Source organism: Harpegnathos saltator, unplaced genomic scaffold (genome assembly GCF_003227715.2).
Source record: "Harpegnathos saltator strain DR-91 unplaced genomic scaffold, Hsal_v8.6 scaffold604, whole genome shotgun sequence".
Classification (NCBI taxonomy): domain Eukaryota; kingdom Metazoa; phylum Arthropoda; class Insecta; order Hymenoptera; family Formicidae; genus Harpegnathos; species Harpegnathos saltator.
In genome coordinates this window covers 1,136,202-1,153,442 of record NW_020230432.1, presented here as the reverse complement: position 1 = coordinate 1,153,442, position 17,241 = coordinate 1,136,202, and the positions used below count along the sequence as shown (strand labels likewise).

Here is a 17,241-nt window from a genome sequence, read left to right as displayed (position 1 = left end):
ATTAAGCGATCGATACAGTACTGAAAGAAGCTTGGCAGATGTTTATTTCCCGTACAATCATATACACACTGGTTGGTGGGGTGTTGTTTTGTCATGGACGGCGCAAGCGTGAGCGTTTTCACAGCGAATGTAGCACTACGTGCTTCAGTCTGTCGCGTGCGCGTTTGTAAGTCACATTTGATCCTTTCGGAGAAATATCTGTTCATCAACTTCAGAAAGCAACATACCACCGAGATACTACCGACTCATTGCTGGTTAGACGCCCAGATTAAGTAATCGTATCTCTCGATGTGTGGTGAAAACGTCTGCCTCTTACATTCACTCTCACGTCTTCTCAGCACTTATTTTCATTCTCGCGACTCTATCCGAAGATCGGTAAGATACACTTTGTATTTAACCAATCTGTGTCAATAGTTAATTAACATATTTTTTAATGCTAATTCATTAGACTATCTTGTAGTTGACGGTTTTTGGCTACTGATGCGTAAAGTAAAGAACGGCGAAATAAAAGATGCTTTTTAGGTGTAATAAAAAATATCATCTTTCATTCGATCTCGTCCTTGAACAATGAAGAGCCGCGATCTATTGATACTCTGATGCAAATACATCCTTTTATCCTAGTACTTTTCAAGGATATCACACAGAAATCACCGACAGTCAGAGGGAATGGCTTGGTGTATCCTTGTAAGAGAAACAGTATTATATTCTGATTACTTGAACAAGTACCACTGCACACTGCAACTACAAAATCACGAGGAATTCTACTATTCTATTATGCGCTACTATAATTTCACTAAGCAATTGTCATATGATATGTGTGTGTATGTGTATATGCTTTCTACATGCTCTCCTATTTTCTTGACATTTACAAGTGCGTGCATACGTGTAATCTATCTTCAGACGTTAGATTATAAATATGCGAACATCGTTTGTGCTTACCTAAGTTCCTTCCGCTAACATTCATCCTATTTCGTATTATATCTCGCGTTTGTCCAACGTGGAGTAAAGAAAGGTGAAGTAAGATAACGAGGTGCTGAATATCTGCAACGATATGCATTTCTTATTTCAATTAATTGATCTAAAGAAGCCAGTATCGAAAAAAAGACATTCCTAATATATTTTTTCTCACCGTGACGGTGTTTTCTAACGAACCTACGATTATCCCGCCAATATTCAGACTAAAAATTTTGGTATTTCTTTGCAATAAAAATAGTATCATCTTCTGTATGTTCAAAGGTGCTACGTACCAGCGGACGTCATATCTGCGAAAAAACGACGTAGTGATGTAATTACAGAGGGAGGGGGAGGGGGAGAGTGAATTCGTAAATAATTTCCATTATGCGCGTATTTGTTCTACGAATTAGTTTTTAAACTTTTTGTGGTGGACACATGATGCCAAGTATATCGGTCTTATTATGAGTCAAATTTTTCTTATATAATAATATGTTTCACAATAATTCTAACAATATTTTATAATTATGTTTTATATTATAAAAATCAGATAGCTTAAACAGAATGTTATATGGCACGGACTATCGGTAGCCTACATAGCACAGAATGTATTGATCAAACTGTTAAATCAAAGATTTCAGTAAGGTCTAACTTCTGTATATTCAGTGATAAGAAATTTATATCGGAGAAACTCGTGTCCTGAAAAGATGTGAATCTCAATTTTTCTCGGGAAAAATCGGAAATCACACATCGAAGAAAAAATACACACGTGTGGCAGTCGCGCTTTTATTTACATAGTGTCGAATACGTGGTTATTGTGATCCATGATATCTTGCGCGATAGAGTTGCTCACAATCATATAGATCAGGTGGGTAACAATGAACACAAGAGGTATTAATAACATCCCGACATTACTGTATCCGACTGTCATCGCTTGAAAAATCTGTGAAGTGCGAACATCTTATAAATTTTGTTGATTGTCTTCAATTGATATCGATCGAGTTTGTCTCCACAACAAAGTAACATTGAAAATGAGAAATGTTTCTTACTCGAAATAAATTAAGACTTCCGCAGATCATGCCGGAGATTATTAAGAGGAAAAACGATACTTTGAATTTGGATATTGTCATATCGGAGAACCTTCGGACAAAAAGAAAAAGAACGCGTTATCATGCGCGTTATATTGCATTTTTTATCGAAATACCAACTGCATTGCTTTGCGATGGATATCTACGGCGTAAATTAGACCCTTGTACATCATATTGTTATTTCCCGCTTTGCCGTTTTGTACGGTTCCGATTGCCATTGCGTGCTCGATACGGTAGCTGCGAATTATTTATTATTCTACTCTTATAATTATTCACTTCTCTTAAATTCTTCTACTTAAACTCTCACAGGACAGGTGTCAGCTTTATTATTAACTTTACACAATTTGCAATTGCGTAAAGTTCTCCTGCACTTATCGAGAATGTCGTGCGTTACACAAATATGAATTTCTTTCCTCACCTGGAGATTCGAAACATTCCGCAGGCATGCTTCAGAAATGCTATGAGTATCGCACCCGTAGATACCATGGCGAGCCCACCGACTATAAAAGCTGTTATTGCGTGTAGCATGATCAGATAGAAATATTTTTTTTGATTAACAAAGTATTTGAATTCCACCGAGGGCTGTGGTCGAGTCTCATTTAAGGGTCGCAGGATATCAAGAATGAGCGGACAAAATAAGTACGTGATTATGGAAATAATGACAAACGTAACAATTGCTGAAATAAAAAGAGACAGTTAAATTGGATACATTAAAAATCTAATCTTGAATTCGCTGTACAAACTCAAACAAAGCTCGTAAATTATGTTCGTCAAGAAAGACGAGGCAAGTTGCCTTACTCATAAGTGCAGCCGTGTACCGCCTCGACAGTTGCCCATATTTCTTTATGATATTAATCTCATTCTCATCTCGTAACTCGTTGTAGATGCGCTGAAGTAGTTCCAATAGATGCCTCATCTGTTGATTTAACGATGATCTATTTTATTTCTCACTTATGTAGGTACAAAACGGACCATGTTACTTTTTTTGCACATATACTTACAGTTTCTATATTAATTCTGAATGAGCTGTACTTGATGACAAAAGTAATATAAAATAACGTGGTAGAGGAAACATTTATGAGGAGATCCGAAGTGTATTCCGAGGTCACGATCGACGTTAGCTACGAGCAATAATTTTACTCAAATGTTTGCATTGCAATAATTCTGGATTTTTTATGTAATTGGGAAGAGAAATCACAAACCGTCTTTGTAATCGTTTAAGTTAAATGGAACGATTCAAAAAGTGATGCAGGGTGTTGATTTGTTACTAATAAAACGTCATAACGTATTAACAAAAAAGAGTCTGGAAATGTCACTCACCGCTTTCGGTAAGACTTGGATATATTGTAGAAAAATGAAAAATACGACACATCTATTTTTTTTACAAGTGTTTTATAAGTTTTCTTGTATGTTTATAGGTCGTTTACAATATTTTTAATTTTCTAATTTCTATATTTCTAATTTCTATATATCTTTGAGATCGCAAAATATATAAAGAGGACATTTGTCATTGTTAGCTTCTTTATGAAGAGCTGCCCTTTGACCTTTCCTTGCGAGAACGTTAACGTACCTGAGATAAAATAAAAGTTGTTAAAATGCTGAAGAGCAAGATCAATTGTAATTGAACTATTTTAGTTTGCTCATAAGGCCATAAGCCAACAGCGAGCAATAGAAGCCGGTTGAGGTTGATGTGCAATGATTCGACACAGATCATCTCTCTGCGATCATCGAGAATCGAGACACTATTGGTCGCTAAGGGTCCAGCAAACTTTCGCTCATCCCTTCATCGCGGTTGCCTCATTGAATATTTTATTTCTGCACCCTCTGACTGAAATTCTAACATGAACCATGCAATTTGATGTAAACGGTGCGTGAAAAGAAATAGAAGAGAAAACAGCATCGTGAGAAAACGATACTAAAGGCTTACTACGCTTTTTGCGGTAAGAGCTGCATAATTGGACGATCGATATGATACCGAAAGAAGTTTGACAGATGTTTATTTCCCATAGAATACATATATACATTGGTGGGAGGGGTTGTTGTTTTGTCATGTACGACGCAGGCGTGAAGGTTTCCTCGGCGAACACCACGTGCTTCAGTCTGTCGCTTGCGCGTTTGTAAGTCACATTTGATCCTTTCGGAGAAATATCTGTTCATCAACTTCAGAAAGCAACATACCACCGAGATACTATCGACTCATTGCTGGTTAGACGCCCAGATTAAGTAATCGTATCTCTCGATGTGTGGTGAAAACGTCTGCATCTTACATTCACTCTCACGTCTTCTCAGCACTTATTTTCATTCTCGCGACTCTATTCGCAGATCGGTAAGATATACTTTGTATTTAACCCATCTGTGTCAATAGTTAATTAACATATTTTTTAATGCTAATTCATTAGAGTATCTTGTAGTTGACGGTTCTTGGCTACTGATGCGTAAAGTAAAGAACGGCGAAATAAAAGATGATTTTAGGTGTAATAAAAAATATCATCTTTCATTCGCACTCGTCCTTGAACAATGAAGAGCCGCGATCTATTGATACTCTGATGCAAATACATCCTTTTATCCTAGCACTTTTCAAGGATATCACACATAAATCACCGACAGCCAGAGGGAATGGCTTGGTATATCCTTGTAAAAGAAACAGTATTATATTCTGTACTTGAACAAGTACCACTGCACGCTGCAACTACAAAATCACGAGGAATTCTACTATTCTATTATGTGCTACTATAATTTCACTAAGCAATTGTCATATGATATGTGTGTGCATGTGTATATGCTTTCTACATGCTCTCCTATTTTCTTGACATTTACAAATGCGTGCATACGTGTAATCTATCTTCAGACGTTAGATTATATTGGGTGAGTGCAAAAGTTCGTGCGGAGTTTCAATAGATGGAGTTATAAGCGTCGTAAAGTGTTGTCATTAATACTTCCATCTACATATTATATAACGTTGGAAAGGTGACGTCTTCAGCTGTTATTAAAAAAAAAATCATTTGTTTTCATACAAACTGCTTCGAGAAATATTACTTTAAAAATGAGTATCGATAAGGTGCATTTACGGCATGTTATGCTTTACGAGTTTCGGAAGGGAATAAACATTGCCGCAGCCGTAAAAAACATTCAGGATGTTTATCAGGATGAAGCACCAGCTAAACGAACTGTGGAAAAATGGTTTGCTAAATTTCGGCGCGGAGAATTTAACCTTGAAGACGAGCCACGCTCTGGTCGACCTTTTGACATTGATGACGATGTTTTGCGTACTTTAGTGCTCAATAATCCGCGAATTTCAACAGAAGAAGTTGCTACAGCACTAAACGTTGACCGATCAACCGCTTTTCGGCGTTTAAAAAAGATGGGATTCGATTTGAAGCTCGATATATGGGTGCCCCATTTGCTGACCGAGAAGAACAAAATCAAGCGAATTTCTGCAGCCGTTTCTTTACTCGGCGGCTCAATAACGAGTCGTTTTTGGATCGACTAGTGACGGGCGATGAGAAATGGGTCCTCTACAGCAATGTTCAGCGCAAACGGACATGGAAACAATCAAGTGAGCATGGTGACGCAATGCCAAAGGCCAGTTTGCACCCGATGAAGGTGATGCTCTCTGTTTGGTGGGATTGCAAGGGCATAATCTATTTCGAGCTTCTCCCCGCTGGCGAAACGATTGATTCGGACAAGTACTGTCGCCAATTAACCAATCTGAATCGAGAAATAAAAGAGAAACGTCCGATTTTGTCAAATCGCAAGGGAGTCGTCTTTCATCACGACAACGCCAGACCACACGTTTCGAAAAAGACGCTGCGCAAACTGAAGAGCCTGAAATGGGATGTCTTAACGCATCCACCGTATTCTTCTGATATCGCACCATCTGACTATCACTTGTTCCGGTCATTGCAAAATTATTTAAATGGAAAAAACTTTGACTCTTTGGAGGCCTTAAAAAACGGCGTCTCTTCGTCCTTCGAATCTAAACCGCGCAGTTTTTATGATCGAGGCATCCGTATGCTGCCAGAACGTTGGGAAAAGATTATAGAAAACGATGGAGAATATATCATTGATTGAATAAAGATTTTTGTTTGCCTAATCACTGTGTGACTTTTACTCACAAACTCCGCACGAACTTTTGCACTCACCCAATAAATATGCGAACATCGTTTGTGCTTACCTAAGCTCCTTCCGCTAACATTCATCCTATTTCGTATTATATCTCGCGTTTGTCCCATGTGGAGTAAAGAAAGGTGAAGTAAGATAACGAGGTGCTGAATATCTGCACCGATATGCGTTTCTTGTTTCAATTAATTCATCTAAAGAAGCCAGTATCGAAAAAAAGACATTCCTAATATATTTTTTCTTACCGTGACGGCGTTTTCTAACGAACCTACGATTATCCCGCCAATATTCAGACTAAAAACTTTGGTACTTCTTTGCAATAAGAATAGTATCATCTTCTGTACGTTCAAAGGTGCTACGTACCAGCGGACGTCGTATCTGCGAAAAAACGACATAGTGATGTAATTACAGAAGGAGGGGGATGGGGAGAGTGAATTCGTAAATAATTTCCATTATGCGCGTATTTGTTCTACGAATTAGTTTTTATACCTTTTGTGGTGGACACATGACGCCAAGTATATCGGTCTTATTATGAGCCAAATTTTTCTTATATAATAATATATGTTTCACAATAATTCTAACAATATTTTATGATTATGTTTTATATTATAAATATCAGATGGTTTAAGCAGAATGTTATACAGCACGGACTATCGGTAGCCTATAGCATAGCACAGAATGTATTGATCAAAGTGTTAAAAAAGTCAAAGATTTCAGTGAGGGCTAACTTCTGTATATTCAGTGATAAGAAATTTATCGGAAAAAACTCGTGTCCTGGAAAGGTATGAATCTCGATTTTTCTCGGGAAAAATCGGAAATCACACATCGAAGAAAAAATACACACGTGCAGCAGTCGCGCTTTTATTTACATAGTGTCGAATACGTGGTTATTGTGATCCATGATATCTTGCGCGATAGAGTTGCCCACGATCATATAGATCAGATGAGCAACAAAGAATACAAGAGGTATTAATAACATCCCGACATTACTGTATCCGACTGTCATCGCTTGAAAAATCTGTGAAGTGCGAACATCTTATCAATTTTGTTGAATGTCTTCAATCGATATCGATCGAGTTTGTCTCCACAACAAAGTAACATTGAAAATGAGAAATGTTTCTTACTCGGAATAAATTAAGACTTCCGCAGATCACACCGGCGATTATTAAGAAGAAAAACGATACTTTGAATTTGGATATTGTCATATCGGAGAACCTTCGGACAAAAGAAAGAGAACGCGTTATCACGCGCGTTATATTGCATTTTTTATCGAAATACCAACTGCATTGCTTTGCGATGGATATCTACGGCGTAAATTAGATCCTTGTACATCATATTGTTATTTTCCGCTTTGCCGCTTTGTACGGTTCCGATTGCCATTGCGTGCTCGATACGGTAGCTGCGAATTATTTATTATTCCACTCTTATAATTACTCACTTCTCTTAAATTCTTTTACTTAAATTGTCACAGGACAGGTGTCTGCTTTATTATTAACTTTACACAATTTGCAATTGCGTAAAGTTCTCCTGCACTTATCGAGAATGTCGTGCGTTACACAAATATGAATTTCTTTCCTCACCTGGAGATTCGAAACATTCCGCAGGCATGCTGCAGAAATGCTATGAGTATCGCACCCGTAGATATCATCGCGAGCCCACCCACTATAAAAGCTGTTATTGCGTGTAGCATGATCAGATAGAAATATTTTTTTTTATTAACAAAGTATTTGATTTCCACCGAGGGTTGTGGTCGAGTCTCATTTAAGGGCCGCAGGATATCAAGAATGAGCGGACAAAATAAATACGTGATTATGGGAATAATGGTAAACGTAGCAATTGCTGAAATAAAAAGAGACGGATAAATTGGATACATTAAAAATCTAATCTTAAATTCGCTGTACAATCTCAAACAAAGCTCATAAGATATGTTTCTCAAAAAAGACGAAGCGAATTGCCTTACTCATAATTGCAGCCGTGTACCGCCTCGACAGCTGCCCATATTTCTTTATGATATTAATCTCATTCTCATCTCGTAGCTCGTTGTAGATGCGCTGAAGTAGTTCCAATAGATGCCTCATCTGTTGATTTAACGGTGATCTATTTTATTTCTCACTTGTGTAGGTACAAAACGGATCATGTTACTTTTTTTGCACATATACTTACAGTTTCTATATTAACTCTGAATGAGCTATACTTGATGACAAAAGTAATATAAAATAACGTGGTGGAGGAAACATTTATGAGGAGATCCGAAGTGTATTCCGAGGTCACGATTGACGTTAGCTGCAAGCAATAATTTTCTCAAATGTTTGCATTGCAATAATTCTGGTTTTTTTATGTAATTGGAAAGAGAAGTCACAAATCGTTTTTGTAATCGTTTAAGTTAAATGAAAACGATTCAAAAGGTGATGCAGGGTGTTGATTTGTTATTAACAAAACATCATAACTAACAAAAAAGAGTCTGGAAATGTCACTCACCGCTTTTGGTAAATCTTTGGTATATGTTGTAGAAAAATGAAATATAAGACACGTCTATTATTTTTACAAGTGTTTTATAAGTTTCCTTGCACGTTTATAGGTCGTTTACAATATTTCTAATTTTATTCTATATATCATTGAGATCGCAATACATATGGAGAGATCATTTGTCATTGTTAGCTTCATTACGAAAAGCTTTCCTTTGAGCTTTCCTTGCGAAAACGTCAACTTACCTGAGATAAAATAAAAGTTGTTAAAATGCTGAAGGACAAGACCAATTGTAACTGAACTATCTTGGTTTGCTGATAAGGCCATAAGCCAACAGCGAGCAATAGAAGCCGGTTGAGGTTGATGTGCAATGATTCGACACAGATCATCTCTCTACGATCATCGAGACACTATTAGTCGCGAAAGGTTCGGCAAACTTTTGTTCACCCCTTCCTCGCGACTGCTTCATTGAATATTTTATTTCTGCACCCTCTGACTGAAATTCTAACATGAACCATGCAATTTGATGCGAACGGTGCGTGAAAAGAAATACAAGATAAAATAGCATCGTGAGAACAATATCGTGAGAAACGGTACTAGAGGTTTACTACGCTTGTTGCAGTAAGAGCTGCGTAATTGGACGATCGATATGATACCGAAAGAAGTTTGACACATGTTTATTTCCCATAGAATACATATATACATTGGTGGGAGGGATTGTTGTTTTGTCATGTACGAGGTAGGCGTGAAGGTTTCCACGGCGAATGCAGTACCACGTGCTTCAGTCTGTCGCGTGCGGGTTTTGTAAGTCACGTTTGATCCTTTCAGAGAAATGTCAGTTCACCAACTTCGAAAAGCAACATACCATCGAGATACCATCAACTCGTTGCCGATTAGGCGTCCAGATTAAAGTAATCATACATGTATTTCTCAGTGAAAACGTCTTCATCTAACATTTATTCTCACGTCTTCTAAGCACTTATTTTCATTCCCGGGATTCTATCTACAGGTCGGTAAGATACACATTACATTTCACCAATCCTTGTCAATATTTAATTGAGATTTCTTTTAATGCTAATTCATTAGACTATTTTATAGCTGACGATTCTTGCTCACTGTCGCGTAAAGTAAAAAATGGGGAAGTAAGATAGAGATGGTATGGAGATGCTTTTTATGTGTAATGAAAAATATTATTCTTCATTTGCGGTCTCACTCGAACGGCGAAGGGCCGCGATCTGTTGATACTTTGATGCGAATACATCCTTTTATCTTAGCGCTTTCCAAGGATACCACACACCGAAATTACTGACAATCAGAGGGAATGGCTTGGTGCCTCCTTGTAAGAGAAACAGTATTATATTCTGTACTTGAATAGGTGCTACGTACCCGTGCATGCTGTAACTACAAAATCACGAAAAGTTCTACTATGTGGTACTATAATTTTACTAAGCAATTGCAATTAGATATGCATATGTGTGCATATGTATATGTTTTCTACATGCTCTCCTATTTTCTTGACATTTACAGATGCATGTATACGTGTAATCTATCTTCAGACGTCAGATTATAAATATGCGAACATCGTTTGTGCTTACCTAAGCTCCTTTCGCTAACATTCATCCTATTTTGTATTATATCTCGCGTTTGTTCCACGTAGAGTAAAAAAAGGTGAAATAAGATACTATAGTGCTGAATATCTGCAACGATATGTGTTTCTTGTTTCAATTAGTCTAAAGAAGCCAGCAATGAGCCAAAGAGATTTTTACTATAGTTTTTCTTACCGTGGCGGCATTTTCTAACGAACCCACGATAATCCCGCCAATATTCAAACTAAAAACTCTGGTACTTCTTTGCAATAAAAATAGTATCATCTTCTGTACGTTCAAAGGTGCCACATACCAGCGAACATCGTATCTACAAAACAACGATGTAACGATATAATCACGAAGGGGGCAAGAAAGTGGATTTGTAAATAATTTTCATTACGCGCGTATTTGTTCTACGAACTAGTTTTAATATGTTTTGTAATTGCCTTATTTCACGTGACGCCAAATATGTCGATCATGTTATGAAACAAATTTTGCTTGTATAATAATGTGCGTTTTACAATAATTATAAAAATATTTCATGATTAGGTTCTATATTATAGCCAAAATATTAGACGGTTTAAGTAGAATATTTAGCATGGACTATCTGTAGCCCACATGGCATAAAACGTGTTGATCAAAGTGTTAAGTCAAAGATCTCGGCGAAATCTACCTTCTGTATATTCAGCGATGAGAAATTTATATCGAAGAAAACTCGTGTCCGTGAAAAGGTGTGAATCTCGATTTTTCTCGGCAAAAATCGGAAATCACGCATCGAAGAAAAAATACACACGTGCAGCAGTTGCGCTTTTATTTACATAGTGTCGAACACGTGGCTATTGTGATCCATGATATCTTGCGCGACAGAGTTGCTCACGATCATATAGATCATGTGGATAACAAAGAACACAAGAGGTATTGATAACATCCCGACGTTAGTGTATCCGACTGTTACCGCCTGAAAAATCTGTAAAGTACAAGCATCTTATCAATTTTGTTGATTTCCTTGGATCGATATTGATCGAATTTATTTCTACATAAAGGTGAAGTTAAAAATAAAAAATAGTTCTTACTCGCAATAAATTAAGACTTCCGCAGGCCACACCGGTTACTATTAAGAGGAAAAACGACACCTTGAATTTTGATATTGACAAATCGGAGAACCTTCGGATAAAAAGAAGAAGGATGCGTTACTATGCGCGTTACAATGCATTTTTGATTGAAATACCAACTGCATAGCTTTACGATGGATATCTACAGCGTAAATTAGACCCTCGTACATCATATTACCATTCCCCGCGTTGCTGCTTTGTGCAGTCTCGATTGCCATCGCGTGCTCGATACGGTAGCTACAAATTATTTGTTATTTTACTCTTATAATTACGCGAATTCTCTCAGATCAGATGTGAGCTTTATTTGCAATTGCATATAGTTTTCCTGCACTTATCGAGAATGTCGTGCGTTACATAAATATAAATTTCTTTCCTCACCTGGAAATTCGAAACATTCCGCAAGCATGCTGTATAAATGCTATGAGTATCGCACCCGTAGATACCATCGCGAGCCCACCCACTATAAAAGCTGTTATTGCGTGTAGCATAATCAGATAGAAATATTTTTTTTGATTAACAAAGTATTTGAATTCCAACGAGGGCTGTGGTCGAGTCTCATTTAAGGGCCGCAGGATATCAAGAATGAGCGGACAAAATGAGTACGTAATTATGGGAATAAGAATAAACACAGAAAATACTGAAATAAAAAAGTAAAACGAACTCCAAGACTTTAGAATTGGATACATTAATAATCTAATCGTAAATTACCCGTATAAACTCAAACAAAGCTCGTAAGTTATGTTTCTCAAAAAAGACGAAGCGAGTTGCCTTACTTATAAGTGCAGCCGTGTACCGCCTCGAGAGCTGCCCATATTTTTTTATGATATTAATCTCATTCTCATCTCGTAGCTCGTTATAGATACGCTGAAGTAGTTCCAATAGATGCTTCATCTGCCGATTTAAAGGTGATCTATTTTATTTCTCACTTATGTGTACAAAACGGATCGTATTACTTTTTTCGGACATGTACTTACAGTTTCTATATTAACTCTGAATGAACTATATTTGATGACGAAAGTAATGTAAAATAATGTGGTAGAGGAAACATTGATGAGGAGATCTGAGGTGTATTCCGAGGTCACGATCGACGTTAACTGCGAGCAAATACTTTTACTCAAACATTTGTGTTTGGCAGTAAGGCTGATTTTTTTATTTAATTAGAAAGAGAAATCACAAATCGCCTTTGTCGTCGTTTAAGTTAAATGAAAACGATTTGAAAGGTGATGCAGACGGTTGATTTGTTGATTTATTACAAAATGTCATAACGTACTAACAAAAAAAAAGTCAGGAAACGTCACTCACTGTTTCCGGTAAGCCTTGAATATATCATAGAAAAGTGAAAAATAAAACACTATTTTTTTACAAGAGTTTTTATAAGTTTTCTCGCACGTTTAGAGATCGTTTACAATATTTCTAGTTTTGTTCTATGTACGTATCTTTGAGATTGCAAAATATATAGAAAGTACGTTTGTCATTGTTAACTTTTTTATGAAAAACTTTCCTTGAAGCTTTCCTAGCGAGGATCTGAGATAAATTAACGTACCTGAGATAAAATAAAAGTCGCCAAAATGCTGAAGAACAAAATCAATTGTAACTGAACCAGCTTGGATTGCTGGTAAGGCCATAAGCCAACAGCGAGCAATAGAAGCCGGTTGAGGTCGATGTGGAATGATTCGACACAGATCATCTCTTCGCGATCATCAAAACAGTTTTGACCGCGAGGGGTCCGACAAACTTTCGCTCATCTTTTCCTCGCGATTGCTTCATTGAATATTCTATAGTTCTGCACCCTCCGGCTGAAATTCTAACATGAACCATGTAATTTGATGTAATCATGAAGGTGCGTGAAAAGAAATAGAAGAGAGAACACCATCGTGAGAAAGCGATAATAGAGGTTTAGCACGTTTCTCGTGGGTAAAGTTGTGTAATTGAGCGATCGATATGTTACCGAAGGAAGTTGGCAGATGTTTATTTCCCATACCAAAAATATATATACACATTGTTTGGGGGGTGTTGTTTTGCCATGAACAGCGCAAGCGTGAACGTTTCCTCGGCGAATGCAACACCACGTGCTTTAGTCCGTCGCGTGTGCGTGTCCGTCGCGTGTGCGTTTGTGTAAATAATATACTGCAAAGTTGCATTCGTGCAAGCAGTGTTAGACGTCAGCTTTCAGAATATCATCGTTTGTGTATATTTCGATATAATAAGTAATAGTCAATAATAGTACATAATATTTCAGTATTATTTTTTATTAGAAATGATTTTGCTTTCGATGATCGAACTAACTCGTATATTCTGATATTCATGTTTGATTATCCTGTTTATCTTTGATATAGGTTATCTTTTATATCTGAACTCGGGTATTTAAAGATTTTCAAAGGAAATGAATTTTGACAAATAGAAAAGTTTAAATATAATAAAAGATATGATACAAAGAGGGAGAACAATATTATATATATTGTATTATGTCGCATCACGAAACTCAAAATTATTGAAAGTGGTGTTTACCATTATTATTTCTAGATTCCTATTTGTTGTTAAATAATTGTTGATTTTTTTATAAAGAGAGAAGTAATTACAACAAGATTATTTGTGCATATTGTTTAACAGCATGTTCCATAATTTAGCGTTCTTACAGCAAAAACACTCAGAACAAATTACTAAACGATTGACATTGAAGATAATTTACGTTGAAAATAATATATCCAGAATCATTTTTAGATTTAATTAAAGAAAATCAGTGTAACTTCCCGCGTCGATTATTCTACTGCACTATATATTTTGCCGTGTTGAATAAAGGACAGTGAAGTAACTCATCGACGCGCTCAACAACTGAAATGAAATGTGTTTGTTCTATTCGAAATATACCGTATATGGCGAGGCTCTAAAAAATATACGATATGTCTTTTACCTTGGCAGCGCTTTCTAAGGATCCTATGAACATTCCACCGATAATTACGTAAAAAGGTTTGCTGCCCCTTTGCAACATGAACAAAATCATCTTTTGTATACGTAAAGGAGCATTGTACCATTTGACGTTATACCTAAGAGACAATAAAAGACTAACCGATAGGAGAAGATTACGATTTTCTCGAAAGAACATTCGACACAATAATTTTGGTCTTAATTAGCCTTTAATTAGTCTTACGTAACGTTTTCTTTTTTTTTTACTTCTTAGTATTAATTTCATTTGCTATATTTTATGTCATTATTTGTTGAGTACTCTTACACAGTAACAAACATGTCCTCATTGTGATCCATAACTTGTTGCGCGTTATTGTTAGCAATTACTATGTAGAGCTTAAGGCTACCCAAACAAATGCAAGGTATTACCAGTTTCTCAAAATCGAATCCACTTGTTACTATCTGAAAAATCTGAGATATGTATCAAACGTCAGACACGTGTTAAACACACGAGTTTTACGAGACCTTGTACTTTGGCTCGTCTTAATTTTTATATTTAAATTTTTATATTTTAATATATCTAATTTAACTTAATTTATCAGAGTTGCTGATGGGATCCAAGCTATCTCAGCGCGAAATTATTTTATAGAACAATGTCACACTTGTGATAGAACGTGTAGGAACTCTTAGGAAGTAGACGAAACTTACACGAAAAAGATTAAGACTTATGGAGATTACTGTGCACAATAATAAGAGGAAGTAGAATACTTGCAGTTTGGAAATAAAATATCGTATAGACCTAAACAGAGAAGTCACTCTTGACGAAAATATTTCTGGTATATAATTAGATTTATAGTTGTATAACGATATTTGCGAAAGCTATATCGATGTCTCGACTTTTTACGGTGAGGGAGTTTACATTGAATTTTATTGAATTATTCCTCAGGAGAATCTCACACGTCACGATACGCCATGAACACTTGAAATACATGTCCGATTGATACCAACCACGTAGCTTTGCGATGCATATCTATGGCGCAAACTATCTGTTTATGAATCAGAGTCTCACTCCCCGCGCTGCCGACCTCCAGCTTGCAGATCATCATGGCCTGTTCCACGCGGTAACTGCAAAAAACTAATTACGCTGTATTACCGTTCGTGCAGTAATTTAAAAACGCATGCGACACGTAAGCTGAGATAAAATGCGCGAACGAGAATTCTGGGTGAAACATTCGCAGCCCCGTATAACTGACTTGAAACTTGTATATCTCCACCTATCATCACGTTGATTCTCTCACCTGGCGACTTTAAACATCCCGCAGATGTGTAGAAAATATGACATGCTTGTCGTCCCGACTGCTACCAGTGCAGTTGAACCCACACAAAAAGCTACGTTTGTGTGCAGCACGATGAAATAGTAATACTTTTCTTGGTCGATGAAGTACTCCGTAGGAATATGTATCCACGAATGAGGTCGAACTTCGTTCGCGGGCCATACGATGTCGAATATCCGCAACCAGAAAGGGCATAATATGAAGACAGACACACCGAACGTAGATATAACTAAAGGATAGTTCGAAGCAACTGTTACACAAGTTACACACAAGTCGTATTGTCTTTTAATATTTCAAAGTACATCATCACGTGTTTCGAACTCTTCCTCTTTCAGCCTCCTTTTTCCGCACTCTATTACAACAGATTCGATGGACACATTATACACAGTGATCTACTCCAAATTCCGCGCTCGTGTATCTTCAAATGTGTGAAAGATGAAATGGGGAACACACTACTTTAAGAGGAATTGTTCGAGACGATTCTTTAATTTCTTTAACGACGCATGAACACGTGGAAAAGTTTAAGTGCGTATTAAACACACAGTTTATGTCTCGATAGATCATCGTGATCATCAATATCATTCATATCAATAATCAACAGCGTGTTGACTTGCGATATTTGACTCGAAATTAGCTGTTAGATATTCTACCATGCACAAGAAACTAAAAGAGATTGTCTTACGCGTGAGTATGCCAGTGTGATATCTCGCCATATTCCCGTATTCTTCCATAATAGACATTTCGACCTCATCCTTCAGCTCATCGTAAATACGTTGAAGCAGTTCCAGCAAATATTTTATCTGCCATCGCAATAATTTTCCGTGACATTTAGTTTTGCGAAATTATGCGAGTAATTTTTATACAGTGAGGAGAGAATCGTAACGAGAAGTGCCTCTCAATGCGAGTAATTGTCAATATGGGAACGATCTACTTACAGTCTTTAGATGAACACAATATGAAGTATACTTGATCGCATAAATGATGAAGAGAAACACGATAGAGAGAACCTCGATGACAAACTGCGGGGTGCAATTTGCAGTAGCGAATGTCGCAAACTGCGATAAATAACAAATTTGTTGAAGCTATTGTGTCGCAAAAATATTACGTTTCATCGACAAAAGTTAAATCTTTAGATTATTAGTGCTCTCTTACGTATAACGATCGAACAGTATAGGCGCATAAATATAATTATTTGTATAAATAATTATATGACAATATATAAATTATCTTGATGTCATGCAATTGTAACTAAAGATCTGCTACAAAGTGCAATTGTGACAGCTCATTAATTGTGTAATAATTATTTGTTTTACGATAATTAAAAGTATCAACGTACCTGAGCTAGAATAAAACTCATTAGAGTGCCATTGAGCAAGATTTTCTGCAGCAGAGTGAATTTGGATTGTTCATAAGGCCACAAGCCAAGCAATAGCAAGAGAATTCGATGCACACTGAAATACCGGGTGCTTACGCAGATCATTTCTCCACGAGTATCTGTATATCGAGTGAATAAAGATTCGTCTTTCTTCTCTTCTCGATTATTTGTTGCTGAAATTCTTTCTTCTCTCATATATTTCCAAACAAATTCCTTAATTCGCAGTCTATGCGTAATGTAGAGTTAATAATAGAACTACGAATATATATTGGCAATAAGACCGTTAGATGGGGTTCTCGCAATTTG

General features: G+C 36.7%; 4 protein-coding genes across 11 annotated transcripts; all 4 read right to left on the bottom strand.

Moving 5' to 3' along the window:
* Window positions 1-26: 26 nt before the first annotated feature.
* On the bottom strand, window positions 27-4,921 carry LOC105183321 (uncharacterized). Its single transcript, XM_019841502.2, has 9 exons — window positions 3,610-4,921; window positions 3,041-3,160; window positions 2,838-2,955; window positions 2,458-2,716; window positions 2,160-2,276; window positions 2,001-2,091; window positions 1,746-1,894; window positions 1,130-1,262; window positions 27-1,041 (listed from the first exon to the last, which is right to left on the bottom strand). Exons 1-9 carry the CDS (start codon window positions 3,751-3,753, stop codon window positions 976-978), a joined length of 1,197 nt encoding a protein of 398 aa, XP_019697061.1. The 5' UTR covers window positions 3,754-4,921; the 3' UTR covers window positions 27-975.
* Window positions 3,413-12,876, bottom strand: LOC109503864 (odorant receptor 67b-like). 2 transcript variants are annotated; one of them, XM_019841495.2, is made up of 10 exons: window positions 12,866-12,876; window positions 8,322-8,441; window positions 8,119-8,236; window positions 7,739-7,997; window positions 7,441-7,557; window positions 7,283-7,373; window positions 7,028-7,176; window positions 6,404-6,536; window positions 6,214-6,315; window positions 3,413-3,609 (listed from the first exon to the last, which is right to left on the bottom strand). In XM_019841495.2, the coding sequence occupies exons 3-9, from the start codon at window positions 8,234-8,236 to the stop codon at window positions 6,250-6,252; spliced, it is 933 nt and encodes a 310-aa protein (XP_019697054.1). In that variant the 5' UTR covers window positions 8,322-8,441; window positions 12,866-12,876; the 3' UTR covers window positions 3,413-3,609; window positions 6,214-6,249. The 2 variants fall into 2 exon arrangements, with proteins under 2 accessions (XP_019697054.1, XP_025160161.1); XM_025304376.1 differs by lacking the exon at window positions 12,866-12,876 and adding an exon at window positions 8,637-8,683.
* Window positions 9,286-12,851, bottom strand: LOC105183320 (uncharacterized). 6 transcript variants are annotated; one of them, XM_025304377.1, is made up of 9 exons: window positions 12,297-12,851; window positions 12,096-12,213; window positions 11,701-11,959; window positions 11,443-11,559; window positions 11,284-11,374; window positions 11,029-11,177; window positions 10,406-10,538; window positions 10,220-10,321; window positions 9,286-10,025 (listed from the first exon to the last, which is right to left on the bottom strand). In XM_025304377.1, the coding sequence occupies exons 2-8, from the start codon at window positions 12,211-12,213 to the stop codon at window positions 10,256-10,258; spliced, it is 933 nt and encodes a 310-aa protein (XP_025160162.1). In that variant the 5' UTR covers window positions 12,297-12,851; the 3' UTR covers window positions 9,286-10,025; window positions 10,220-10,255. The 6 variants fall into 6 exon arrangements, 5 of the variants coding, with proteins under 5 accessions (XP_025160162.1, XP_025160163.1, XP_019697092.2 ...); XM_025304378.1 differs by having other exon boundaries at window positions 9,286-9,960; XM_019841533.2 differs by having other exon boundaries at window positions 11,491-11,559.
* A 1,158-nt stretch (window positions 12,877-14,034) lies between the features above and the next one.
* Window positions 14,035-16,762, bottom strand: LOC109503868 (uncharacterized). 2 transcript variants are annotated; one of them, XM_025304380.1, is made up of 8 exons: window positions 16,496-16,762; window positions 16,243-16,360; window positions 15,525-15,789; window positions 15,235-15,351; window positions 14,935-15,025; window positions 14,552-14,697; window positions 14,234-14,366; window positions 14,035-14,154 (listed from the first exon to the last, which is right to left on the bottom strand). In XM_025304380.1, the coding sequence occupies exons 2-8, from the start codon at window positions 16,298-16,300 to the stop codon at window positions 14,095-14,097; spliced, it is 870 nt and encodes a 289-aa protein (XP_025160165.1). In that variant the 5' UTR covers window positions 16,301-16,360; window positions 16,496-16,762; the 3' UTR covers window positions 14,035-14,094. The 2 variants fall into 2 exon arrangements, with proteins under 2 accessions (XP_025160165.1, XP_025160166.1); XM_025304381.1 differs by having other exon boundaries at window positions 14,552-14,688; window positions 16,243-16,762.
* Window positions 16,763-17,241: the final 479 nt, after the last annotated feature.